At 50.1% G+C, this 25,053-nt stretch overlaps 3 protein-coding genes across 7 annotated transcripts; 2 read left to right on the top strand and 1 right to left on the bottom strand.

The window, feature by feature from the left end:
- Positions 1–266: 266 nt before the first annotated feature.
- On the bottom strand, positions 267–7,251 carry UBFD1 (ubiquitin family domain containing 1). 2 transcript variants are annotated; one of them, XM_051632277.1, is made up of 7 exons: positions 7,166–7,247; positions 6,739–7,011; positions 6,452–6,660; positions 5,285–5,350; positions 4,403–4,508; positions 1,888–1,970; positions 267–637 (listed from the first exon to the last, which is right to left on the bottom strand). In XM_051632277.1, the coding sequence occupies exons 1-7, from the start codon at positions 7,191–7,193 to the stop codon at positions 527–529; spliced, it is 876 nt and encodes a 291-aa protein (XP_051488237.1). In that variant the 5' UTR covers positions 7,194–7,247; the 3' UTR covers positions 267–526. The 2 variants fall into 2 exon arrangements, with proteins under 2 accessions (XP_051488237.1, XP_051488236.1); XM_051632276.1 differs by lacking the exons at positions 267–637; positions 1,888–1,970 and adding an exon at positions 1,980–3,942 and having other exon boundaries at positions 7,166–7,251.
- Positions 7,252–7,327: 76 nt separating this feature from the next.
- EARS2 (glutamyl-tRNA synthetase 2, mitochondrial) lies at positions 7,328–13,762 on the top strand. The gene is made up of 9 exons (XM_051632273.1): positions 7,328–7,444; positions 7,889–8,044; positions 8,967–9,156; positions 9,416–9,888; positions 10,634–10,742; positions 10,905–11,058; positions 12,034–12,164; positions 12,866–13,001; positions 13,590–13,762. The coding sequence occupies exons 1-9, from the start codon at positions 7,357–7,359 to the stop codon at positions 13,671–13,673; spliced, it is 1,521 nt and encodes a 506-aa protein (XP_051488233.1). The 5' UTR covers positions 7,328–7,356; the 3' UTR covers positions 13,674–13,762.
- A 700-nt stretch (positions 13,763–14,462) lies between these two features.
- On the top strand, positions 14,463–24,954 carry GGA2 (golgi associated, gamma adaptin ear containing, ARF binding protein 2). Of its 4 annotated transcripts, XM_051632267.1 has the most exons (17): positions 14,463–14,590; positions 15,226–15,310; positions 15,588–15,663; positions 16,143–16,241; positions 16,925–17,048; positions 17,708–17,811; positions 18,270–18,350; positions 19,126–19,263; positions 20,319–20,400; positions 20,598–20,717; positions 20,988–21,155; positions 21,417–21,472; positions 21,757–21,908; positions 22,532–22,701; positions 23,193–23,362; positions 23,819–23,929; positions 24,504–24,954. In XM_051632267.1, the coding sequence occupies exons 1-17, from the start codon at positions 14,557–14,559 to the stop codon at positions 24,612–24,614; spliced, it is 1,881 nt and encodes a 626-aa protein (XP_051488227.1). In that variant the 5' UTR covers positions 14,463–14,556; the 3' UTR covers positions 24,615–24,954. The 4 variants fall into 4 exon arrangements, with proteins under 4 accessions (XP_051488227.1, XP_051488230.1, XP_051488231.1 ...); XM_051632270.1 differs by lacking the exon at positions 16,143–16,241; XM_051632271.1 differs by lacking the exon at positions 23,819–23,929.
- The last annotated feature ends 99 nt before the right edge of the window (positions 24,955–25,053 follow it).

The raw sequence follows: 25,053 nt of genomic DNA, 5'->3' as shown, positions 1-25,053 counted from the left end.
AACCTGAAATAAAGGGGCCAGCAGAATATGGCTTACTAAGCATCACTTTTGCATACTGTTTAAAGTTTATTTTTAAAAAACTGTTTCTGAAATTCTCAGTCACAACCAAGTAACTAAATTAAGTCTAATGCTTGTAACTGAAAGATTATGAAAATATTTTTGTTCAAACCATGTAAAAAATCCTCAATAATACATTGTAATATTTTCTTTTTAAAACTAAATTGGAAGATCAACTCTCAGCAGATTTAAGTGTATTACACACAATATTTTGTGAATTAAGATTTATTGATTTCCATTGTATTTGCTTTAAATATGGTTGAAGCTGACTGCAGAAAAGGGATGGTGAAATTTTTAATTTAAAAGTAAACTAATGGTGAAAGAACATCACCTCTGGCTTCCGTCAGTGCCTCGTTTATCAGGTTTTATTAATAAGTTCCAGGACTATCACATCCAGGGATGTTGGAGGCCTCTCCCAGCAGTGTCCTTAGCTTTGTGTCATTTTCCTGTGCCAGAGGTGAACGTGCTTTCAAAAATACTGCCACTTTCCCAGCACCGTGTCTTTGATTGCATCAACATATTGAGTGGGCACCCAGTACACCCAGTAGTAAGAGGCTTCTGTTGGGCCCAGCTGAAACGCCTGCAAAGTTAAAACGACAACATTTACCAGGGGGACACAGAACAGCTCACACAGGACAGACACAGCTCAACCCATGCAAGGTCAGGCCAGGCTGACAACCCACAGCCTCCTGCAAACACTGGGGGCACACCAGGTTATCTGGGAGCAACTGAAAAAGTGTTCCTCAGAGGAGCAAGAACTGCAAAGGACCCATTGAAACAACGAGCTCCGACAGCATCAGAGCAGCAACGAAAACCTTGGCCAGTTTCAAGAACATCAGGGAATTATTCTGGAAGACCTAATCTGGAGCATAACTCAAACTCTCTAAAGAAATGCCCAGAATGTACAGATCTGAGAAGCCAAACAGGAGCTGAAGGAGGTGATAACCAAGTTTTCATAGTCAGCACATTTTATAGAATTTCATATCTAGACATAATGTCCTATTCTCAACTTATGGCAGTATCCATAGGGGAGGAACACTGTAGCAAAATAACCTCTATCCTTGCTTTAGGGTAAGAGTTTATTGTAGCGTGTTCTGAAGATGAGATTTTCTTACACAGGTGATCAAAAATCAAGTACTTGGACAAAGATCAGTGTGCTCATACAGACAGTAACTTTAAGCTAAAACATTTCTCCCTTCTCCCCCTAAAGAAGGAAACAGACTTATATAAGGAACTTACTTCAACATTAAAAGTTAGTTACTGCACTTTGGAAACCAAGCCCTCAAAAAAACCCCACAGACTATAAGAAACATCCAAAAATTTAGTAGAACTAGCACTGCTCTCTTCTTCCATGTGTTACTTTCCTAGACCCAATAACAATTTTTCAGAAAATTACATATGGGAAAAAACATTACAGCATCAAATCACTATTTTTTTAACCACCAGCAAGGCCTCTTGTTTATAGAAATACAACAGAAACTAGAGATAAAACCAGATATAGGAAAATATCACTGACATTAATAAATCATGAGCTATATTGTTAGTATACATACTCTTTTAACACTGTCCTAAGACAGAAGATAGGAAATAATGCTCAAGCACTTCATGTTCGTGTGAAACCAGCCCAGATTTTGACAAGTAGCAGATATTCAACATGCCACCCAAAGCATTCCCACTGTGACAGCAGACCATGTCCACATTCCCACCTTCCACAACACAGGAGGCTGGTATCACCACCAGCTCCAACTTGCTCCATTTGAAAAGCCTTACTTCTGTGGGTTTGCATGAGGTAATTAGACTGGATATTATTAAAGTAGAGACATTACTTACCATCATGTGATAATCCTCATGTCCTTCAATAGGTTCACTCACCACATTTTTAATGGACCCCATGGGTAATTTTTCTGTTCTCTCTACATTAAAATTGATCAAAGCATTATTTCTGATCCATGAGGAAGCAGCGTTTCATATTAATTTCCAACACTACCTCCAGCACTTCCAAAAGCTCCTCAGGCCAGTAGGCTTCTCCTTGGGTGAACTTTGCATACCTGCTGCTGAGGACCCAGCAGGCACACCAGCACACACCCCACAGCTGACATACTCAGCATTTAAAGGAATCCAGAAGTGGATCCCACAGTTCCTTGCACTTTATGTCTCTGAATCACAGTGTTCCTGATCCAGGCCTAAAGGGAGTGAGGGGAAAACCCTGGCTGTACCTAATGCTTCCCCACAAGAAACTCCACCCAGACCAGCAGGATTACTCACCACAGGGAAAGCTGGTCCAGGCATAAGAACATTCAGGACTGACTAGCAAGGATTGTACTAAGCTCTACAAAATGACAAGGCTGAAAAAAGACAGGCTAACTCCCTCTGTGACAGCCTATTCCTGGCTTCCCCCTGAGGCAGGGTTCAACTGTTACTATAAAAGCACAGGGAAGAAAATACTAATGAGCAAACAGGGAGAGAAACAAAAACTGAAAAAACAAACCCAAAAGATGGCTACAATGACATGACAGAGCAATGTCAGCCAGGTTGGGGCAACCAACATGAATGACCATGTGGCTCATGGCAGACTTTGCTCTCTCAGTTCTGTCCTCACTTCTTTCTGAAGACTTAACTCCAAGATCCTTCCTTTCAGTTCCAGTTTTCTGTGTCTGCTTAAAATTACCTCCTGGGATTTAAGACAAAGGAAGCCACAAACACTCTACAAAGGAGACACTCAACTATGAGCTCCTTAGATATACCTAACTTCTGTGATCTTTGAAAAAAACAACACCACCTACCTAGAAAAGGCACAGAAGGAGATAAACTTGGTGATGTAAAGACAAATAATCTGTACTTCAGGGCTGTAACTAACGTGACTCTGAACTACCCCAGTCAGACTCCTGACATTCATTCAGTAAGATCTTACTTTGCTCTCTTGTCCAGCATCCTGCAAGTCACTTCCTCTTCCCTACATCCAGCAATAGACAAACTCTTATTATCAATGCCTCTGTGAAAATGGCACAGAGACACACCAACCCACACCAGACCTCAGAGCACAGACATGTCCAGTGATCGTGCAGCACTGGGAGGCTGGGGGAGGAAGCACCAGTTTCAACTGTCCAGGACTAGCAAGGGAAAAACCCCGTTAACACACAGTTGGTTTCATTCTAGCTCTTACATGCTGGCATCTGCCATGGATTCCTTGGAGCAGGCAGGAGTTTCTCCCAACAACAGCCAGCAACTACAGCCATTCCCTAGAGGAAGCAAGCTGCTGCTAATGTGGAGAAGTAGGGGAACAGGTGGAAAACAGATGACTACAAGAAAAATCAAATTTCACAGCTAGAACACTTTAGAAGTACTAAACCTGAAACTCATCTAGAAGGTGAAGGAAGAAGACAAATTACCTAAATAGTAATAATGTGTTTAGAACACATTGTCAATAACAAAAAGATCTGGCTGCCCCAACCTACAGAGAAAAAAGAACAGTGTCTCACTCCATCACTTAGCCTGGGAGAAAAATCACTGCAACTAGTACCCAGAGAAGTCTGAAAGCCAAAAATACCTTCACAGTCAAGTCTGTCCTACAAAGGAAAGATCAAAAACTTCCAAGATTTCTGCTTACTTTGGAAATAACACAGCAGCTGGAGGTGTCATCCAAAGCCAACATCACCATCCAATTAGGTTACTTTACTGGGACAGTGAACAAGCACTTCTGTTTCTCTTGCTCATCACTAGAATATTGCCCCATCTTGGTCAAACTCAAGGAGCTCAGCATCCTTTGGAGGCAGGGGGTTATTGAGATGTTCTCAGCAGCAATTCCAGTTCCTCCTGGACAGTTCAGGACAGTAACCTGATCCTCTGCACAGCAGCACATGCCATGGTTTCTGCAGTTGTGCATCACTGAAACAAGACACCCGACTACTGCTGGTTGGAAGAGAAAGATGCCAGCACTCCTGGCTTTAATCCTGGCTCTAAGATTCTCTTTCGAATCCCAGCCAAGTCACTGAGCCTCTGCCTGATGTTGGCATCAAACCAATGTTTATGAAGTGCTACTAAGATATGCTAGAAATGCCAAATATTATCATTTACATTTGGTACTATGAAAAACAGATTAGAACATCTGACTGCTGGCACAGCTGAACTCAAGCTTTTCAAAAGCAGAAGTGAAACACCCAGTAATATTCAATGATCTGGGAGAATGGCATTTGAGAAGCAGAAGCAAAGCTTAGTTTTTATGGATTCCAATCCCAACACTATTCCCTGAGCACAACTGAGTCACACCAGAAGACATTTCTAGGCCACACAATTGACATGTAGCCCAATTATCCATCATTCACCTCAGAGTTCTAGAGTTGCTCACCTTTTGTACCAATCCACAGCTGGTCTTGCTCAAGTTTAAAGGTCAGTCTTACTTTCCCCCCTGACTTGTTGTACATGCCAGACAATGGCACTGTTGGCAGGCGCTCCTGCAGAGGCAACACAGTGAGGGACAGTGAAGGACTTGAACAGTGTTGAGCTTTACCCCAGCAGGCCCCCAGATACCACACAGTGCTCCCTCATCCTCCCCCACCCTCCCGGGGAGAGAGCCAGAAAGGGAAAGAGACCTGTGGGTTGAGATAAAGGCAATTTAATAAAGGAAATAAAATAGAACAGTAATAAGAATAATGGAATACACAAACAAGTGATGTACGGGCACCCGCTGCCCGTCCCGTCCCTGGTTAGTGATCCCAGAGGAGAGAAACCTTCCAGTATCACAAGCCCGGGAGGGAGAGGGAGCTTCCAGCCAACCCTCATCTACACACTGAGCATGGTGTTGGAGTGGCACGGCATTCCATGGCATATGGAATATCCCACTGGCCCATCTGGGTCCACTGCTCAGGCTATGATCCCTCCCAGCTCCTGGTGCACCCACGCAGAGCAGGGGAGGTGGAAAGTCCTTGATCCCTTAGCAGCAACTGAAAACATCCCTGTATTATCAGCATTCTTCTCATACCAAATCCCATACTGAAGCCAAAACGCAGCTCCAGTCTAGCTGCTAAGAAGAGAATCAGCTCTATCCCAGACAGAACCAGGACAAACAGGAAAGCTGTATCCTCTTTATTTTTAAGCACAAGGATGATTCATCTTTCCAGTTTTCTACTATAACAGCCAGGAAGGGCTGAACAAGCCAAGAAAGGTCTCACACCACAAAACCCATCTCTCTCTTCTGATTACGACAATTTCTCCGGACTCATGCACCCACCTGAACACCTTTAACAGAAGGCATCACGTCGTCAGGTTTTCCTTTATCCAATACTTTTCTGTGTTGCTACAACACAAAAACAGAAATGAAAATTCACAGAATCACAACAGAACTTTTCAGTTTAGTCCCAGCTGCACCCTTTACCCTACTCCAGTACCACCAGGAGACAGCTAAGGACCATTCACAGTCATTTACCACACTGGAAATAGTTAATTTCCAAAGTTAACTGAGCACTTTCAGTGTCAGTGCAAAGAAACTGTATAAAGGAACAAACCCCCGATCTAATGCAAAGAGCAACATCCCTTTGAGGATGTACATAATATATATCTATAAAAAATTAAAGAGCCCAGATCTCCACTTCATTATGGCACATGCTGAATCACACTGTTAGCATTTGGCAAGGCAGCTTTTTAGCTGCCAAGTCTTCTATCCCGGGAACAGCAGCAACCTCCAGCTCTGGCAGCACAACACAGCAAGAGCCCAGGGCAGGTCAGAGCAGCAGCAACTGCCACCACCACAGTGACAGCCTGCACTGTGCTGAGCACCTCTAAACCAGGATGGAACTGGCAGTGAACGTGAACTGTGACAAACCACAGGAATACAAAGGCATGCTTGACAAATGCAGTTCAATAATACACCGTTTAATTTTTAATCAAATTTACTCTGGGGAAGGTTTGGGGCTGGCAGCACCTTGAGCTGAAAATCCCCTGCTGGGATGCAGCACTCCAAAGTGTGACAGAAATGTTCAGCATCCATGTTCCTTCAGTGCTGGGACAGCTGAAGGAACTGCTTGCTGGGTGCTCATTTTAAAAGCATGTTTTGGAGACCAAATTATTTCAGGCCAATTAAAACTAGTTAGCTTTTGGACAGAATTAATCTAGACTATGTTTGAGCTAGCAACAATGAAATACTTCTATTTTTTACCATTTCTTGTCTGACATGCCAGTCTGTGCCCAACACCAGCAAAAGTGATGCCTTGTAGAGCCTAAACGTGTTTCTGCTGCTAGAGCCCCTCACCACAGCACTTTTCTATCGCTTTGCTGTGAGAAAAGAACCCCCAGCCTGCTCTGAGGAGGAGCAGGACCCACAGGTGGCTGCAGAGGGTCACAGAGAGCCAAGGAAACCCCACAGCTCCCCCACACCATGAATTACTGAGACATCAATAACCTTTTGTCTGCAAAGCGGCTCCTTTTTATTTTCTTCAGCTTTGACCTCCTGTTGAGCAGCTTCTTTAGGTGTATTTACTGCTAAAACATCGTTGATAGTAGATCCAACAACCATGATTTTTGCTCCGTTTGTTACTTTGATTTCCCGCAACGTTTTCTCCTCTGGCAGGAGTCCCTTGAACATAACTTTCTGCATAGCTGGTGGGAGGCCTAAGAGGCAAGGAGAAGGGTTACAGGAGACCCCCGGCAGCACCAGGGGAAGGGGGAGGCGGGGGAGCCGCGACAGACCTGTCAGCGCGTGGATCTTCTGCTTCAGCTCGGCCCCCGTGCTGTCCAGGCAGAACTTCACGTCGTACTTGTTCTTGTTCCAGATCACCTTCAGCTCCACCAGCTCCCTCCCGCCCTCCGCCTCGCCGCCGTTGCTGACGGACGCCTGCGTGGGATCCCGGCCCCCCTCGCCCTCCGGGGACCCCCGCGCCGCCGCCGGGCCGTCCTCCGGGCCGTCCTCCCCGCCGCAGCCCCGCGGCAGCTCCTCCGCCTTCATGCCCGGCTCCTCGGCACCTGCGGGCGAGCGGAGAAGAAGGTCCCGGCCCGCGGGAAGCGGCCCCGGCCCCGCAGCGCCCCCCCCCCTCCCCGCCGCCCGCGGCCCGCCCAGGTCAGCCCCCGCCCCGGCCTCCCCCGCAGCCCCCGCAGCCCCCGGGCCCCGCGCTCCTACCACCGGCGGCGGCGGAGGCGGCGGCCATGATGATTGTGTACAATCCGCCGCGGGGCGCGCCGGGAAACGCGCGCCGGGGCCTGCTGGGCCCGCCCGGCCGCCGTAGCCCGCCCTGCCCGCCCCGGGGCCGCGGGCACTGGCGGAGGCGCCGCGCCGGAAGCGGCGCCGCGGTCACGTGGGCGGCGCGGGGGATGGCGCGCGCGGTGCGGGCGGCGCGGGGCGCGGCGGGGCCGGAGCGGGGCGCGGGGCCGCGGGTGCGCTTCGGGCCCAGCCCCACAGGTAACCCCGCCTTCGCCCCGGGGGAGCCGCTTTGGGGCGCAAAACGTGAATTCAAACCCCTCCGGGCCTGGGGGGCCCGGGCCCCGCTGGCGTCGCTCCCCGGGTTCCTGGGGTACCGGCTCCTCTGGGAGGGAACCGAGGGTCCCCGGGCCCGCCCGGCCGCGGCTGCGGCGTGAGAAGCCTCCCGGCCCGGGGGGAGGGTCGCGCGGCCCCTGCTGCGAGCCCCGCGGTGCGGGGAGCCCGGCTCCCCGCGGGGCCGCTACCGGCGGCACATCCGCGGCGAGGGCCCCAGGCCCCGCAGCACCGCAGCACCGCAGCACGGCTCCCCGCCCCGTCCGCCCTCCACGCCTGTTCCATTGCTGCAGCGTTTCGCTTCTAGCTGTGGGTAAAAATCTCTTCATTGGGCCTTAATTGTGACCATCTCTCATTTCCCCACGGCCGCAGGTTTCCTGCACTTGGGTGGCCTTCGGACTGCTTTGTACAATTACATTTTTGCCAAAAAGCACCAAGGGACCTTTATTTTGAGAGTGGAGGATACAGACCAAAGCCGAGTGGTGCCCGGAGCTGCTGAGGGAATAGAAGATATGCTGGATTGGGCAGGTATTTGCAGACAGCTTTAAGTTTTTTTACTGGCTGGAAGATTCTCTAGAGGTTGGCAGTGCCCAAGCTGAGGGTGCTCTGCACGGCAGCAGGCTGTGCAGGGCTTCAGATGGTGACTCCCTGGAGATGTCGTTGTACAGCCAGACACCTGGGAAGCCCCCCATGCTTTGGGGTGCTTTAGAGCAGAAGTCACTGGTTGGGGTTGGTTTCTTTTGGCTGTGTTGTCTGACACACAGAAAGACCCAACTCTGTGAAAGGGGCCCAATGTGCAGCTGTAACGAAGACTGTGCAGGAGAGATGTGATGGGAAGGTCTGAAGCTGGAGCTCACTGTCCTTGCTGTAAACTCTAGATGCTTTCTAGGTAGAATATTTGCTAAACAGGATCTGGAGGTGTCAGTTTTCATTTTAACTCTCTGCTTCTTTTTGAGCTTAAGAAATAGAAGTGTGGGTACTTCAGAATACAGTGTTGATAAACTTGGAGGCACATCTCAGAGGTGCTTCCATTAATGGGTGGGTAAATGTCAAAGGACTTGACTGTTGCATAATAAATTTGGAGTAGATAAAATAAGTGGCTGAGGTCCCAGCTGTGTTTTGTGGTGAGTGCCCTTTGCTACAGAAGGGGTGGGTGCTCCAGGCGTGCACCTGAGCAGCACGTGCACCCCCTGCTCTGGGCAGCCTGTCAGGGCTGCTCAGCTCCCTGCAAGGCTTTGGGGTGTTTTTCTGCCTGCTGCTCCACACACAATGCTGCACGTTCCCGCGACGCTGGGGCTCCCAGCGCCGGCCGGTGCCGTGAGCTGCCGCCCTGCAGCAGGACCTCGCCGGGCGCTCTGCAGCGCCTGCCGCGCCGCCCCGGGCGCTCGGGTGCGGGGCTTCCCTCTGCCTTCCTCTGCGCTTGCTAAGTCCCGTCACACGGACGTTCCAGGCATTCCCCCCGACGAGAGCCCTCGCCGCGGCGGCCCCGCCGGGCCCTACCAGCAGTCGCGCAGACTCGCCCTGTACAGCCGAGCCAGCCAGGAGCTGCTGGCCCGCGGCGCGGCGTACCGCTGCTTCTGCAGCCCCCGCCGCCTGGAGCTGCTGCGGAAAGAGGCGCTGCGGAGCCAGCAGACCCCGCGGTAGGATTCCTGCCCCCCGGGGGGTCCCTCTGCTTCGCGGGCGCGCGGCAGGAGGGCTGTGATCTCGCTGCCTGCAGGGCGAGAAGCCTCACCCTGGGGGGCTTGGGGAGCGACCTCCGGAGGTGAGGCGGCTTGGCGGGATGCACAGCGGGCACGTTACAGCTACAGTTCGGGGGCTGATTCAGAGTTTTGGGAATGTGAAAATGGCTGACAGGGTTGGCCTGTGTTGAACTGAGACCTTCGCTCTCCTTTCTCCAAGATACGACAACCGGTGTCGGCACCTGACGCCCGCGGAGGTGGCGGAGAAGCTGTCGCAGGGCCTGGAGTGGGTGGTTCGCTTCCGGCTGGAGACCGGGGTGGAGCCTTTTCGGGACCTGGTCTATGGCTGGAGTAAGCACGAAGTGGCAGAGGTGGAAGGTGACCCGGTGATTCTCAAGGGGGACGGGTTCCCCACTTACCACCTGGCAAACGTGGTGGATGACCATTACATGGGCATCAGCCACGTCCTGCGGGGAACCGAGTGGCTGACTTCGACGTCCAAGCACCTTCTTCTCTACAAAGCCCTTGGCTGGGACCCCCCTCAGTTTGGTCACCTCCCGCTGCTTCTGAACAAAGATGGTGGGAAGCTGTCCAAGAGGCAGGGGGACATCTTCCTGGAGCGTTTTGCTCAGGATGGCTACTTGCCAGAGGCCCTGCTGGACATCATAACCAACTGTGGCTCTGGGTTCACAGGTAACAGCAACAGCCTCTGTACTGGTTGGGGCACTTCTTGATGCTGATCTTGGGGAATGGGTTGGGTTGATTTTAATAGCCAAGAACTCTGACAGTGTTTGAAGGGGTCAGGTGGCCAGTCTGTTGCTGAAATGCCACCAGGGCTTCTGCAGAGCTCCTGGGTGGTGTGCTGGAATGGTGGGAGCCTTCCTGCCTCTCTGCAGCTATTTAAATTGACTCTGGTGCTTAATGGGTTCCCACTTGCAACAACATTCATTTCAAGGTGAAGAAACTGTCTGTAAACTCCTGGGAAAAGGTGTATTCTGTGGTTAATAATTGCAGTGTTGTGTGTTACGTCTGTCACACTTCTTGTTTAACCTGAAAGACCATGAGAGGTTGAGTCAATTCTGTTGCTCTTGCTGTGTGGGGATCACAAGTTGACTTGTGTTTCGGGGACTCTGCTGGGGAATGAAACCTTCCCTGGGCAGCGGAGCTTCTAGGCTGAGTGTTAATTCTTTTTAGCTGACTGATGCAAGGGGTGTTCCACCAAAGAGCTTGCTCTTAAGGAGGGGAAAGCTTCCCAGGTGTGGCTGCTCCCAGTTCCCTCCTGTTTGCTGGGGTACATCCCTTGTTGGCACTGTGAAAAGTGGCTCTGTTGTGTCACCCCCTGCCCCAGCCCTGTGCCTCAGGCTGGCAGTGGAAGGCAGGGACACTGCTGCTCTGCAGGAGAGTGGACGTCTCATTCCCATGTTGGGTTGTTTTGCAGAGAAACAGATGGGAAGGACTTTGGAGGAGCTGATCTCGCAGTTTGAAATAGGCAGAATTACAACCCATTCTGCCCTCCTGGACCTTGAAAAACTCCCAGAGTTCAACAGGTATAAACATCAGTAACTTTCAAACTCAATCATGTGTATGTCAGTGAGAATTTATTCCTGGGACTTGGCTTTGTCTGTCAGTTTTGTTTGGTAAGTGTTGTGAGGTTGGGATGATTAGCTTCAGCCTGACCCAGAGCAGTCCAGTTTCCCTCTTTGTTCCAGGATTCACCTCGTCCGTCACATTGAGAATGAAGGGCTGCGACAGAAGCTGGTTAGAGAGTTGCAGCTGCTGGTGGAGCACGTCTATGGGGATCAACACATAGATCGAGATGTTCTAGAAAAGGAGTATGTGGAGCGAGTCCTCCTGCTGAGAAAAGTACGAGCAGCAGTAGCACTGTCAGCCTGCTGGGGAGCTGAGGTTTTGTGGGATTCCTGGAGGGAGACTTGGCTGAGACCTGGGCACTGAGATCTGAGCTCTGAAGCTCCACAGCCTGCAGGCAGCCAGCTCGGGTGGTTTTGTGTGCAAGGGCTGCAGAATCAGCTCATATACTTAGCTGACCTGTAGGAACGGGCGTGGTGAGTATCTTGGTGGCCTCTGCAGAGTCTTAAACTCATCTGCACTTTGCCGAGCCAGCCAAGGGCTCCCTTGGCAGAGGGGCATGGATGTCTCTCTGCCATGAAAGTGAATCATGGGACTCTAGGATGTTTCTTGGAAGATGTCTCTGGTTCCTGCTCAGAGCAGGACTCTCAGTAGTGCTGGACCAGGTCAGCTGTAGCTTTGGCTAGATGTGTGGTGACAGCCTTCAAGCAGCACTTCTGCTGTAGCCTGGGATGCAGCTGGCATGTGGTGGAAGGTGCAGCACCCATAGCCCCTCCTGCCAGGAGACCTGTCACCTCTGCTGGCTGGGCAGCAGAAGGTGCTTCTACTTTTCCACTGCTCTGTGCTTTGAAGCAAAGTCAGAGCAACCTCTTTGCAGAAGCAAATGAAGCTCTGGTTAAACTGGTGGGGTTTGTGCCTTGGGAGCCCAGATCTGGGATAAGTGGCAGAGTGCTGGCTGTGAAGGGGACAGATGATGTTGTGGCTCTTCCCACTGCCAGGAAGGAGGATGAACCCAGCTGTTTCCCAGTCTGCCCTGGATGCTTCTCTGGTATCTGGGGGATTCCTGGTGAAGAATAAAGCCTTTGGGTTTGTGGGTGTGACCAGCTCAGCTGCCTAATTGTCAGTGATCCCCTGAGCAGTGTGGGGTGCGAGGTCGTGGTGTGTTTGGACCTGCAGTGTCGGTGCAGCCCAGGCAGGATGAGTCTGCTCTAGCTCAACCCTCAGCCTCACAGCTTTGCTTTCTTTCTACAGGGACACATAAGCTTCCTGGAGAATCTGGTGTCCTCTGATTATTCTTACTTATGGGTTAGGCCCTCGGTGTCCCGAGAGCAGCTGCAAACTATTTCTGCAGAAGTAGATGAAATAGGAAAACTAGTCTTAGGGTAAGTGTCTGTTCCCAGCTCTGCACACCCCCACCTGCCTGCCCCACAGCATTGCTTGGGGCTGCTTATCCATCTTGGGCATTTCATTTGCTCTACCTTGGAAGGTGCTGTAGTTAATAACTGGTGAGAAATTCCATGTGTTTATTTGAAAAGCAGCTTGCCAGCAGGCAAGCTCCCATCAGAGCTCTCAAACACCTGGGGTTTGTAGAGCACAAGGCACAGCAGCCTGTGCTGAGGGAGCAGTGGCCTCGGCAGGGCCTTCCCACCAGATCCCCTGAGCTTTTGTCTGCTCTGGTGTCCAGCTGGAAAAGTGTGAGGGCGTTTGTCAACGTGTTCACATTGTGTCATGAGACTTTTGGGTCTCTGGAATGAGCCTAGTTTGTGTCCAGTGGGAATCACTGTCATTCTGAAGAGCTTGTTCCCGGAGGCTCCTCTTGCTTCCATCTCTCAGTCCCTGGCTGCCAGTTGGCAGTTCTGGCTGCTGGGAAGTGGTGTCAGGGTGGCACACAGGCTGGCTAGCCTAGGACCTGGCACAGAGCAGGAGCCAAGGGCAGGAAAGTTTACCCTGAGCTGCTGTCCTTGCCAGAAGATTTTGCAAAGCCAGTCTGAGGTGGCTGGCAGTCATCAAAGTCATTAGTTGTTCCTGGGAAGGAATCCTGTGTTTTGTATGTCCCAGACTAAGGACATCTTCTTTCCTAAAGGCTCATGACAAGGAAGGCAGCAGTTTTGTCCATGGAGGAGTTGAACAAAGACCTGAAAAGCCTCCAGAAGCAAACCAAAGAGACCAAGTACAGCAGTGTGATGAAACTCCTTCGCTTGGCTCTCAGTGGGCAGCAGGTAAAAAATAAAAATTCTGAGAGTGGGACCTTCTGGGTTTTTTTTAACAGCTATTTTCTCTGTGATAGGAAGATGCTGGTATTTGGACATCTCACAAGGACTGACATCAGTTGCTATTATGAGTGAATGTACCACTGGACAGCAGCTCTGGAGAAAAGGGCTGTTGTGAAAGTTTCAGAAAGGCAGGAGTTGTCAGAGCAGGAATGTGGTCAAATCTAAAGTCAGACAAACCTCTGGGCCAGCTGCAGGGAGTGTTGGCAAGGTTGTACCTTTTGGGAAAAACTGGGATTTTATGTGCTATCTGCTTTTACAAAGTTCAAAACCAAGTTTTATAAAAGTCCTTCAAAGCCAAGCCCTGGCTCAGGCTCTGGCATCAGTCCTGGGTCAGTTTGACCATTGTTAGCATTTCACTTCAGGAGAAAAAAACCAACCCAAACCCGTGTTTTGAGATTGCTCATAAAACCTCTGCCCTTGGTCTACCAGCAATCTGGTAGCTAATCACCCTGTCATTTCCGTCGTGATGATGCATGAGCATGTGCTGAGAAGTGTAAGTTTCCATTTGTTCAGTGACTCCTCCTGTGTTCGCAGCACGGACCGAGCGTTGCGGAGATGATGGTGACCCTGGGACCCCAAGAAGTGTCTGCACGAGTCCACAAAGCCCTGTCTGGCTGACAGGAGACAGCAGCAACACCCCCAAGCCAGCCCGGGGCCCGGGTGGTGTGGGCAGCATGTGTCATGGCCCTAGACCTGGACTGTTGGATCTCAACAGCATTTCCTGTGGTCAGATGAGCTGGGATTTAGACCAGGCAGGTGTCACCCAGCTGTGTATGTATCTGCACTGACATAAGCCACTTGGTCTGGTAGAGGAACCAAACACAGACTTAGGTCCATCCTTCTGCATTCATCTTGTACCAACAGCCTGGAAAGCAGGCTGGGAGAAAGAGACTTTTGTCAGTGTTTAAATTCAGACCACATGGACAGAAAGTAATGCTGTTTCTGACAGCAGCATGGTTCGTCTCAAGTGACCAGTCTCTTTTTGAGAGGGCTTCACCACCAGGGTACCTGCAGCTACAACTACATGGGTCCCCAGCAAATACTGTGGGGAGGATATTTTAATATACGCAGAACATAAATATGTGTATTTATATATATATATAAGATGTGTAATACAACTGCTGCCCTCTCAGTTGTCCCAGTGTCCTGCTGGGCTGAGTGAGCTGCTGGGAGAGGGGACTCTCCTCCCTGTGTCGTGTCATGCGTGTGGTTCTGCTAAAAATATCCCTGACCTGGAAACCGGGATTGTTGGTTGTTTTTTTTCCCCCTTTTGGATGATGACCTTTAAATGATTAAACTAACGTGGTGACTTTTGGTTCCGCCCTCACCAACGCCTGCTCGCCCTGCGCGCCAGTGAGGGGAGGAGCAGCCGGAGGGGCGGGGTGTTGGGGGGGGAATATTTTACTTCCACGGCAGGAAAACTCGTGTGGGCTGCCTGCAGGGGCAAGCAGGCCGGGAGCTGGTTCTGCTTCCTGCTTTGGGCGGAGCAGAGCAGGAGTCCATGGCTGGCACCGGGGAGCTGGAGCAGTGGCTCAGTGAGTGGGGCTGGGGCCGGGGTTGGCTTTGCTGCTGGCTCCGGTGCTGCTTCCAGCGCTGGGTGGGCACTGGAGCAGCTTCAGCTCCATAGGGAAGGGTCTGTCTCCTCCACGGACCCCTTCAGGTGCTGTCTCAACCTGCTGCATCTCTCCTGCTTCCCATCTTTCCTGTCCATCCTCCCCTCCCAGTCCTGACCAAGTCATTTGTGCACTGAATAGGGGGAGTGGATAAAGCTGGAAAAGACTTTTCTGCCATTCAGGCAGAGCTTTGGGGTGAGCATTGGTGTAAAAGGGTGAACTGTTCTGGCATGGCAAGGTTTGCTGTCTGGTCCTAGGAAAGCTGCCTGAAAATGCTTTTTAGCGTTTTGTCCTACTCTGTGCTAAAAGCAACATCATGCTGTTGCTCTTTCAACACCTCAGTTGGTGCCTGGCTTGGGCTCGGGTGTGCTCAGGGCTGGTTTGAGGCAGATTTTAGTACCAGCTGTTTGCTGCTCGTCCTGTGCCTTCCATTTCTGCCTCTTCTACCAAAAAGCAGCTGGTAGCAGTGTGAGGTCTGAGCTGCTTCCTGTGCCACATGTTTGCACATGCTGCTCGCACTGAGCCTGTTCTTTTTTTTTCTGTTCCCCCTCTGTAAGATAAAGCCACTGACCCAAGTATCCCCGAGGAAAACTGGGAGTGCATCCAGAAGTTCTGTGAGCAGGTGAAGACCGAGGCAGAAGGGTAAGGCAGACAGACAGCTCTTTGTGTTAGCTCTGAGTCCCCTGGCTGCTGGGGGGGAATGGGACCTTCAGACAGGACTGCTTCTGGGCTCTGCTGCTCCCGAGAGAGTAAAGAAGCTGCAGAGGCATATCCCAGAGACTGGGTTCTACAAGATTGGTATCTCTGACGTCTACCACTGCAACCCAGGGGGCTGCGAGTCCTGCTACTGTGTCCTCACCAGCCTCTTGTTTTTCCTGGGAACTTGTGCCTAGTCTGACCTGCTGCTTCTACTCCCCAGCCCATCCCTTGCATTGCGGCTGCTGGCACATAAAATACAGTCACCTCAGGAGATGGAAGCTCTCCATGCTCTCACAGTAAGTGCTTTCATCCACATGCCAAGAGAGGCAGCAGTAACCTGGAAATAGAGTCTGGGGGTAGAGACAGTATAGCTGTCTCTTCTTTTTTTCTCTTGGATATCTCCCTTTTATCTTGCCATTGTACAAGGAGTGCATAAAGCAGGGTGTTAACAGAGGGAGTAACTGCTGTTCTTTCCCATGTCGTTCTGCTGGGATGTTTCATGGTCTGCAGCTCTTGCCTGTAGACCCACTGCAGGGACAGTGGCCCAAAAGTTATCAGTGATGGGTGGAACAGAGCAGATGGTCTTAAATGTGCTGCTTCAGGATGTTGGATGAAGGAAAAACAGATGTTCTTGCTCCACAGCTTCCTCAGCATCTTATATTTCTGAATGCAGTGCCAGAAGGTTCTTAGATTTAGGATTATAATGGCAAGGTATTAAAAAATTCCCCAAACCTGTGAGTACAGCTTCTGTTTGGTACCATTTTGTTTTCTGCAGGTGCTAGAGACCTGTGTGAACAACTGTGGTGAAAGATTTCACAATGAAATAGCAAAATTCAGGTTCTTGAATGAGCTGATTAAAGTGCTTTCTCCAAAGGTAGGTGGTCATGGTTATGCTGGACATTGCAGATGGGACACACCGTTTAGTTTGTGTTGGATACAAAAAATTGGTCTCACACAGAAGTAGAGCAGAATTCTTCTGTGGTTCCAAGCACAAGGACTGGGTGTGAATTCCCCTGTAAAAGATGTAAGCTAGGGACTCTTCCTCTGAAAAGCTTTTGTGGTTTCTCCTTTCTCTGCTGGGACAATTTGGGACTCTACAGGAACTTGAATTTGTTGCTGTGACCCCTCAGCCTGTGGCCCTTTTGCCTTGCAATGATTTACAGAACTTTGGTTGTGGAAATGGTGGAGGAGAGGGATGCCAGGAGCTGCCCAGAGCCTCTCCTGTGTTTTCTTATGCTCTGTCCTCAAACCCTTGTGCTGTGGCTGCTCTCCTCCTTGCTTCCTCCTGCCAAAGGTCAGCCTGGGTTTGGGTCCTGTTCAACAGGCAGGATCAGCTTAGGTAGCAGCAGGGGAGCTGGACTTCAGCAGCATTTCAGCACTGGTTCCTGTGCCACAAGATACACCGTTGACAACACTGTGAGTAAAGGGTTAGGAATCCACTTGCCACTCAGTCACTGCACACAAACAACTTGGGGCTAGACCCAAATGTCACATCTGGCACTAATGTTTTGGGTTTAATCTTCTTTGTCTCACTTTATGTTTTCATTTTCTTTTCAGTACTATGGAACCTGGTCTTCAGAAAAAGTCAAGTCAAGAGTTACAGAAGTAATATTCAGTTGGACAGTCTGGTTTCCTCAGGAAGTTAAAATCCGGGATGCTTATCAGATGCTGAAGAAACAAGGTTTAGTTCTGTTATTTCAGTTTCCTTTTTAGCCTTCAAGTCACATGCTTTCAGACCACAGATATCTGTCCTCTTCACTTGTGACTCAGCTTTTTTCCTAAAATGCCATGTGTAAGGAGGAAAGGACAAAGGCCACGCTCACGAGGCTGTTGGGTACTTAAGATGCATGTAACTGTTTGAAGAGATTTACCAAAGAACAGCTGCATTAAGCCAGAGCTCAGGCTGTCCTTGAGGCCTCTGCTCAGACAATGCTGGTCACTGTTGTGCTGGGAAGAGGTGCAGGACACTCTCAGGGTGATCTTTGCACTGGAATGCTCATCCAGGATTGTGAGGAATGGCTTCAGAGAGAGCCTGAGCTGGATTTTTCATCCATTCCATCGTATTTAATAGTCCTTGCTGCTATTGTCACCCAGAAACTTGTCCAAAGCTCAGCACATCCAAATGTTATTGTCTGAAGATCTCATTTGGCCTGTGCTAAATCAAGGGAGTAAGGAAAGTCTTTTGTCTGGGCATGTGCTAAGGCAACTCCTGCTTCTCCATCTCATTCTGTAAAATTCTAGGGAGGGGTGAAGGAAATAGGTGCAAAATCAAAACCACTGTTGGGCATTGGTGTTTTAACAGCTCAGGCATCACTGAGCAAATACTGTCACCCATTCCAGGGATTGTAAAAGAAGACCCCAAAGTGCCAGAAGACAAAATTTTACCTCCCCCTTCTCCAAGACCTCAGAATTCAATTTTTGACACAGTTGAAGAGAAATCAAAGGTAAACCTAGAGGTTTTCTTGCCTACCCATCCTCTGATACAAACTGATGAGAAGATACTGTCATATTTTGGGGGCTTTTGCTGTTTCAAACTGACTGTCTGCAGAAAAATGCTAATGCTTCTTGCTGTACAGCTAGAGAATGCTCTGATGCTTTGTCAGAAATTTTTGCGTAGTAAAAAGTGAACTTTTTAACAGAAAAATGTCAGTTTCTATTAAACTTCCCTAAGGGAGGGTTTCTCCAGGTCTCACAGAAGCTCTGCAGAGCCAGAGAGTTCTATTCCCAAACAGTGTGTGCAGGCAGCTCTAGGAAGCAACAATATAATCTGGATTAGATGATGGGAAATATATTTCCAGGATTATAGGAACTGTTGCAGGCCTCTGTACCTCTGTGGTGTGTGCCTGCAGCACAGTGCCCACAGCCTGCTGCTCATGCCTGTCCCCTGCTCTCCCCTCCACAGCTCTTGGCAAGGCTTCTGAAGAGCAGCCACCCTGCAGACCTGCAGGCTGCCAACCGTCTGATCAAGAGCATCATCAGAGAGGTGGGCAGCTCCTTGGGCCAGACACCCTGTTTACAGCTGGGGAGGGGGATGACTTGGTAGTTCAGTTTTTGGCAGTGGGCCCTCTATACCTGATCCCCATAATGCTGCCCCAGAGGAGGGGTGATTTTCAGTATTTGATGCTCTGAAGTTACAGTACTGGGTTGTTTGGTTTCCCTAAAATATGCCATTGTCAGGAGGAGGGAACATGTGTCCCCAGGAGCCTGTACGGTGGGACACTTCACATTAGTGGGATTCTGGCAGTAGTGCTGCCATAATGATAGAAATTTTCCAAAAAGGGGCTCAGTTCCCAGATGGAAAAGAGTCCCATCTGTACAGAGCTGCCTCTTGTCTGCAGGGTGTGTGCACACATCTGGTGTGTCTGTTCCCATTCCCCATCTGAAAGGCACCCCACTTCCCTGCATAAATGGGAGATCTGGTCTGGTTTGACAGCATCCCTGCGGTTGTTCTGAGGGTGCCCTTTGTATGGCAGAAGCCATCAACTCCCAGCTCTAATTTTGAAACCTTACTCGTGCCTGTGGTGAAATGAGTGGAGGAGGTTCCTGTCCTCAGCCTGGCCAGGGAGGCGGGTGCGGTGCCGACACCAGAGCTGCTGGGGGCGAATCCTTCCCTGCTGCCTTCTCCCTCCTCTCCCTGCATCAAGATACTCATAGGAAGCAGCTCCCCCACCAGTGTGATGCAGAGTGACCCGGCTGAGCACATGCACTGTCTGTATTAGCCCAGTCATCATATACTTCTATTTCATTTTTCATCAAAGGAACAAGAAAAGTCAGCCAAGGTGTCCAGAAGAGTGGATACCATCCGTGAGGTTTCTGAGAATGCTAAACAGATGGATGAATTGCTGGAAAAATACAAGAGACAAGAATTATCCAAATCCGACCAGGAGACCCTAGAGGTAAGTGCTGTTTTTTCCTGCATAAGAGGAAGGCCCAGGCAGTGGCTGGGAGGGCAGCAGGATTCAAAGGACAGCACAGTGCCCTCAGCTCTGCCAGGGAGGGCATCACCATGGATTTGATGAATAATGGCCCCTCCTGTCAGTGTAATGGAAGCTGGAACAGAACCATCTGCTGCTGTGCCAGCTGGAGCTTCTGTCCAGCTTAGCTGATCTCCTTCTGGTGTCTTAGGAGGAAATGGTTCTTCTCCAGCAGTGGCATAGCTCACGGGAACCCCTGCAGCCCCAGCATGGTTAGGTGGGTGTGATGAGACCTGAGCAGAGCTCAAAGCTTTGTGCTCTTCAGCTTGTGCTGTGGTTCCTGTGATTCCCCTTTTCTGTCCAGACTTCATGGTCTGCTCATAAATATCAGTGAATTGAGGAAATGTTTAATGTCACTAACAGGGCTGTCAGAATAACTTTATGGCCTCCAAACACCTGAGATTCCACCAGAATGCCTGTCAGACTCAAATTTAAAAAACTTCAGACAACTGAATTTTTGTAGGTGAGGACTTCTGTGGCTGTGTGAGACAGCAGAGTTGGGAGCTGGCTGCTGCTGGGAGGCTGCTGCTGCAGATGGAAGAGTCTCTGTTGTTAGACTGGAAACATGTCTCCCTCTGTGCCTCCTCACTTCCTCAGGGGCAGAGCCGTGTGGCACTGAGGGGAGCAGCAACCAGTGGTTGAAATGCTTCCCAGGAGTCTGATCCACCTATTCAAACCTGGATATTTTTTCTTTTAAAATGAGTAATTTGACACAGATCTATCTTATGCCTCTATGTATAGAGAGAAAGCAGTTGCTGAGGAGGTACCAGCAAAGCCTCCTTGTTCCAGTGGCTGTACTTCCAGGCTACTGTGGATTTTGAGAGTGCAGAAACATGCAGCATTTATACCTTCTGTCTGGACCTGGGCAGAAAGTGCATCTTTCTTTTCTAGAGGTAGCATCACTTACAGATGGTCACGGGGACAGCAGAGTGTGAGAGCCTTGGGGACCTCCTGATGTGAAGCATTTCCTTCCACAGACTCTGTTTCAGCGCTGTGAGAAGCTCCGGCCGCTGCTCTTCCGCCTGGCCAGCGAGACAGTCGAGGACGACGAGGCTCTAGGTAAGAGACAACCCTGTCCTTGGGTTTCTCTGCAGTTAGGTGTGTCTGGTTTGTCTGACAAGTGGGGTAAGCCCTTCCTCTGAGAGGGGGAATGCTAAGGCACTGGCTACCCTGCTGGCAAAGCTTTCTGCATTCACCTTTAAACCATGCCCGTTGGGTTAGAACATTAATATTCTGTTCCCCCTCCTGTTTTCCAGCTGAGATCCTGCAGGCCAATGACAAGCTCACACAGGTGCTCAGACAGTACAGGCAGGTTGTAGCCAGCCCTGAAGATGGTGGTGGAGGAGGTTCAGCCACCAGCTCTGCTGATGCACCAGGTACAGAGCATCCTGCAGCGTTCCACAAGAGCTCTGCTCCTGTGTGTAGTGTGTGAGGGCAGCTTGGAAGGAAGGTGCTTCTCAGGGAAGAAATGTGGAGAAAATCTTATAACACAGGAAAGCTATAATGTAACCATTGTTTGCTTTTACATGTGGTTGATAGAAAATATTCCTGAAGTTCTTCACCTGTGAGTCCTCTAGGGCACGTCTGTGCCCTCCTATACACTGTTCCTTTCAGGTCTCTCTCTAACTCTCTCTGCTGTTCCCAAGCCTGCCAGCCAGTCCCACAGCACGTGAGGAGCTACACACTGATTGACTTCTCAGAACTGGAGGTGACATCCCAGTGTCCTGTAGATCAGTTTGCAAACACAACCACCACCTCCCAGCAGGGCAGCACCACCTCCACCTGTCTACTCAATGAGGAGCTGAAGGCTTTAGGTTTGTATGTGCATTTCTGTGCACTGTTCTCCTTGTCACTAGGGTTCATGGCATTTATTGAAGATGGGAGAACTTTGGCTTTAATGTCTGTGCTAAGTAAGAGAAAGGAGACCCTTTCAGCCAGTGTCATAAGTTTTCAATAATGTAGCTTGTCTAATGGTGTCAGACTGTAGTCAAACTGCTGTTAGACAGCAAAGGAAGAACTAGTAGAGAACTCTTGTTTTCTGTAATTGAGCAGTGGCATTTTGGCATCTTTCTTAGGTCTCAGCAACTCTCCTGTTGTACAGAAGCCACCGCCTGATTTTGGCTTAGCAGAGGTGAGTGATCCTCAGATACTTTAGTCCATAAGGTACAAAGGACTAAAATCAGACAAGATTCTTGATCTAGCTTTCTCTAGCAGCCTCTCTATACAAGACTACTCTGAAGGGAAACTGGAATCCTCCTGCTCTGCAATTAATTTCTCAGTGCATTTTGCAACCAGATCACTCGTATTTGCTTCGACATCAAGTAGCATTGTTAAAAATGAGGTTCTTTTTGGTGGAACAGGCCTGATCTTTGCTAATGTTTCTGTAGCATGAACCAGAAGTGCCTTATTTTTCAGGCTGCTGCACACAATGGACATGGTGAAACCATAAGTGCTGTTCAGACATGGGGACTGCAGGAGAGCTGGGAGGAGAGCTGTGCAGAGGAGGGTGGATTCCAGGGCCTGGCTGATCAGCTCTCTCCACCGTCCAGGACACACACATTATCCTTGTAAGCAAACTGTCCCAGTACAGCTTGGCTTTGGAGATGAGCAGAACTGTGTTACAGGGGAGGGGTTTAGGAAAGCCTTTCAACTAGCTGTTCATCTAATTGCACTTTGGTAATTGCACATGAGGACCTTCCAATGGTCAGAACTCTGGACAGACAAATCCCATGGTTTAGTGACAAGGTGATCCTGAGCTAAAGGAACAGAAACCTTACAGTCAGGTCTTTTTACAAAAACCTGTGACTCAAGTACTTTGCCCAGCTTTCTTCAGGCTGTGACAATATAGTTTCCAGGCGTTCAGTGGAGGCCAACAGATTCTGAACCAAATTTAACCTCACTGACCAGAGCTCCAGAGAGTCTGTATGCAGAGACCAGACTTCTGAAGCCGTGAAGCAGTTTCATGGTAGTAGCAGAAATCAAAGTCTGCCTTAATGTACTGAAAAAGCAGCTTCTTCCATATAATGTAAGAGTTTTCAAATATCTCAAGAACTCAGAGAGTGTAAGCTTGTCCTTTCTTTATACCTAAAAGGGATGAGGGACTGGGAACACAAATGGACACAGCAGATGATGGTGTATGCCAGGTAGCCTCCCCAGTTAATACAAGCTTTCTACATGCTTTTCTTTCCAGGGATTTATCACCAATGAAATTGCCCTGTCCAGACCTTCCAAGTAGCTCAATGGCAGACACTTCATTCTCCAGCTTAGGCTCTGAGCTGAAGCCTGCTGCCTCTTTGCATCCAGCTTCCCATGATGCTTCTCTAGAAAACCTTTTTGTCCCTTTAATTGAAATTACACCAAGTAAGTACAATGATTTCTGTGCCCCAGCTCTGCTTCCTAGAGGCTTACAGGAGCTCTGTTGTGATCTTTGCAGGGGAGGAAGTCAAAGTAGCTTCATGCTGTGTGGGTCAGCTGGAGAAAAGTAACAGCTGTTCTGTGAGGAACTTCATGTATCTGAACAAGTGCCAGGGGTTGTACCATGGACATGTCCCTGTCCTTTGCACTCAGCAGTCAGGAGTTTCTTGCCCTGGCTAACCTGTGTTATGTGCTCTAAACTGTTTGCCCTTAGCACCTGTAATAAAGCTTCTCACAGTGCTTCTCCAGAAGCTTAACATCTGTCTCTGGGTGGGAGCTGTCCTGCTTCCTAAAGCAGAGCTCCTCTGCTTTTTGATTCAACACTGTCAGTTTGCTGGAGGAAGTGAAAGTTTGTATACATGCTTCTTGGCTGTTCTGCCCACAGAAGGGAGGGGAATCCATGTTTTCATTTCTGATTCTCCTGTTGTCCCTGGCAGGCAGTGTCTGTCCACTCACGGTGTATGACAGGAATGGTTTCAAGGCTATGCTCCACTTCTCCAGAGACCTGGCTCCTGGCCGACCAGATGTGCTGGTGATGGTTCTTTCCATGCTGAGCACATCAGCTCAACCAATTAAGGACATAGTGTTCCAAGCTGCAGTCCCAAAGGTGAGGAGCCTGTGACGAGTAGCAGAGTGGGGCTACTCAGAAATGTCCTGAGAAGAAGGTTTGCCATTGCTTGCTTAGGATTTGCCTGCTCCCTGGAAATGGCATGGCTTGCTTCTCTGAATGGTGACTCTCGTGTGGTGGTGCCTGTGGCCCTGTGCCTTTTCACAGAAATATCCCTTGAGGAGAGATAGGGCAGAGAAAGGCCTTGGGACAACTAGACAGGGCTCCAGACACGCTGCTTTAGCCTCCAGGGTACAACACTCCCTCTGCCTGGGTGTGTGCAGCAGGAAATTGTCTATTTAGGAAGATCTGCTTTTAGATGTAGGCTGTGGGAAGGCTGCTTTTCATTCAGTGACCAAAGCTGCCTGATGGATCTTTAACCACCTGTGTGGCTTGGTAGTACTCCCAGCCCTTTTTCAGCATGGACCAAAAAAGCTTTCATTTTTTCTCTTTCAGACCATGAAAATAAAGTTACAGCCAGCATCTGGCTCTGAGCTGCCTGCCTTCAACCCCCTTCTGCCCCCAGCAGTGGTATCCCAGGTCCTGCTGCTTGCCAATCCACACAAGGTGTGTGCAGTGATGGAGGGTGCTGGTGGAGCACTGGAAAGTCCCTGTGCTGGGAGGGGTATTTGTGTGACAGGGAGATGCAGGGGAGAGACAGAGCAGTCTGGGCTGTTCTGGGAAGACAGTTTTCCCACCGAAACAGCTTTCCAGAGCTATGAAGGATCCAATGGGCATTTGCTGCAGGGGCCTGCATAGTTCTGCTTCAGTCTGCCTGCAGAGATTGCTCCTGGTAGACCCTGCACAGGGGTTTGCAGCTGGTGGGACACAAGGCCACCCAAGGCACAGACAGTGGGTGGCAGTTCTGTTGTATTGATGAATAATTATGAGATCCAAGACTGGTGTAAGGAATCCTCTGCCATTGGGAAGGCTGGTCAGGCCTGGATTGCAGAGCCTGCCCTTGGTTGGTTGCATGGGTTTCCCAGCCACACTGACAAAGATCCAGGCCTTGTTCTGTGCAGAGCTTCTGCAGAGCTGCAGTGTTACTGTCCCCTTGCAGAGGGGGGTTCCCTGCAGCAAGGCTGGAGGGGCCAGGAACCTGCAGCTGCAACGTGCCCCTCTCTCCATTCCTGTCTTGCAGGATCCCATCCGACTGAGGTACAAGCTGGCCTTCAGGCAAGGTGTGCAGCCCTTCAGGGAGGCTGGAGAGCTGACTGGCTTCCCAGAAGCAGAGCTGTGGGGCAGGAGCTGAAGTTCAGCGGGCTGGGACGTTGCCATCTTCCCTCGGCGGTGGATGGGGAGGGACTGTGCCAGCCGAGCTGGCCTGGGCTCTGTGATGGCTCCTTTCCTCGGGATCCACCATCTCCTCCTTCCTTCTGGTTGCTGTGCTGTGTCTGGCAGGTGGAATGTAAACTGGCAGCTTCTGCCACAGCCTTTTTCTGTAGCTGACCCTGCTTTACACGACCCTCCTGTAAAGCTCAGGAGCCTTAATGCTTCTTCTGTACAAGTCTTTCTTGCTGCTTTCAGGGCAGATTTTCCCTTGCTCCCATTACCTTTTATTTTTTAATTAAAAAGCAAACCGGTACCAACAAGCAGCTCTCCTGCCGTGCCTGCCGGGAGCCAGAGCAGGGGCTGTGCCAGGGACCTGCCCCCGCTGTCACCGGGGCTGCCCGGGCTCTGCGCGATGCGGC

Source organism: Apus apus, chromosome 14 (assembly GCF_020740795.1).
Source record: "Apus apus isolate bApuApu2 chromosome 14, bApuApu2.pri.cur, whole genome shotgun sequence".
In the NCBI taxonomy this organism is placed as follows: domain Eukaryota; kingdom Metazoa; phylum Chordata; class Aves; order Apodiformes; family Apodidae; genus Apus; species Apus apus.
The sequence above is the reverse complement of the archived record's forward strand: the minus strand, read 5'-3'. Positions and strand labels throughout refer to the sequence as shown.

What these genes read in the sequence shown, in the direction of transcription:
- UBFD1 (XM_051632276.1), bottom strand. Translation starts at nt 7,193, where the DNA reads ATGGCCGCCGCCTCCGCCGCCGCCGGTG. An exon ending in CGCCTCCGCCGCCGCCGGTG is followed by an intron (nt 7,012 to 7,165) that starts GTAGGAGCGCGG and finishes GCTCGCCCGCAG; the next exon opens with GTGCCGAGGAGCCGGGCATG. An exon ending in AGCCGCTTTGCAGACAAAAG is followed by an intron (nt 5,351 to 6,451) that starts GTTATTGATGTC and finishes TTTGTGTTGTAG; the next exon opens with CAACACAGAAAAGTATTGGA.
- EARS2 (XM_051632273.1), top strand. Translation starts at nt 7,357, where the DNA reads ATGGCGCGCGCGGTGCGGGCGGCGCGGGGCGCGGCGGGGCCGGAGCGG. An exon ending in GAGTCCTCCTGCTGAGAAAA is followed by an intron (nt 11,059 to 12,033) that starts GTACGAGCAGCA and finishes TTCTTTCTACAG; the next exon opens with GGACACATAAGCTTCCTGGA. An exon ending in TGGCTCTCAGTGGGCAGCAG is followed by an intron (nt 13,002 to 13,589) that starts GTAAAAAATAAA and finishes CTGTGTTCGCAG; the next exon opens with CACGGACCGAGCGTTGCGGA.
- GGA2 (XM_051632267.1), top strand. Translation starts at nt 14,557, where the DNA reads ATGGCTGGCACCGGGGAGCTGGAGCAGTGGCTCA. An exon ending in AAGCTCTCCATGCTCTCACA is followed by an intron (nt 15,664 to 16,142) that starts GTAAGTGCTTTC and finishes TGTTTTCTGCAG; the next exon opens with GTGCTAGAGACCTGTGTGAA. An exon ending in TTAAAGTGCTTTCTCCAAAG is followed by an intron (nt 16,242 to 16,924) that starts GTAGGTGGTCAT and finishes TTTTCTTTTCAG; the next exon opens with TACTATGGAACCTGGTCTTC.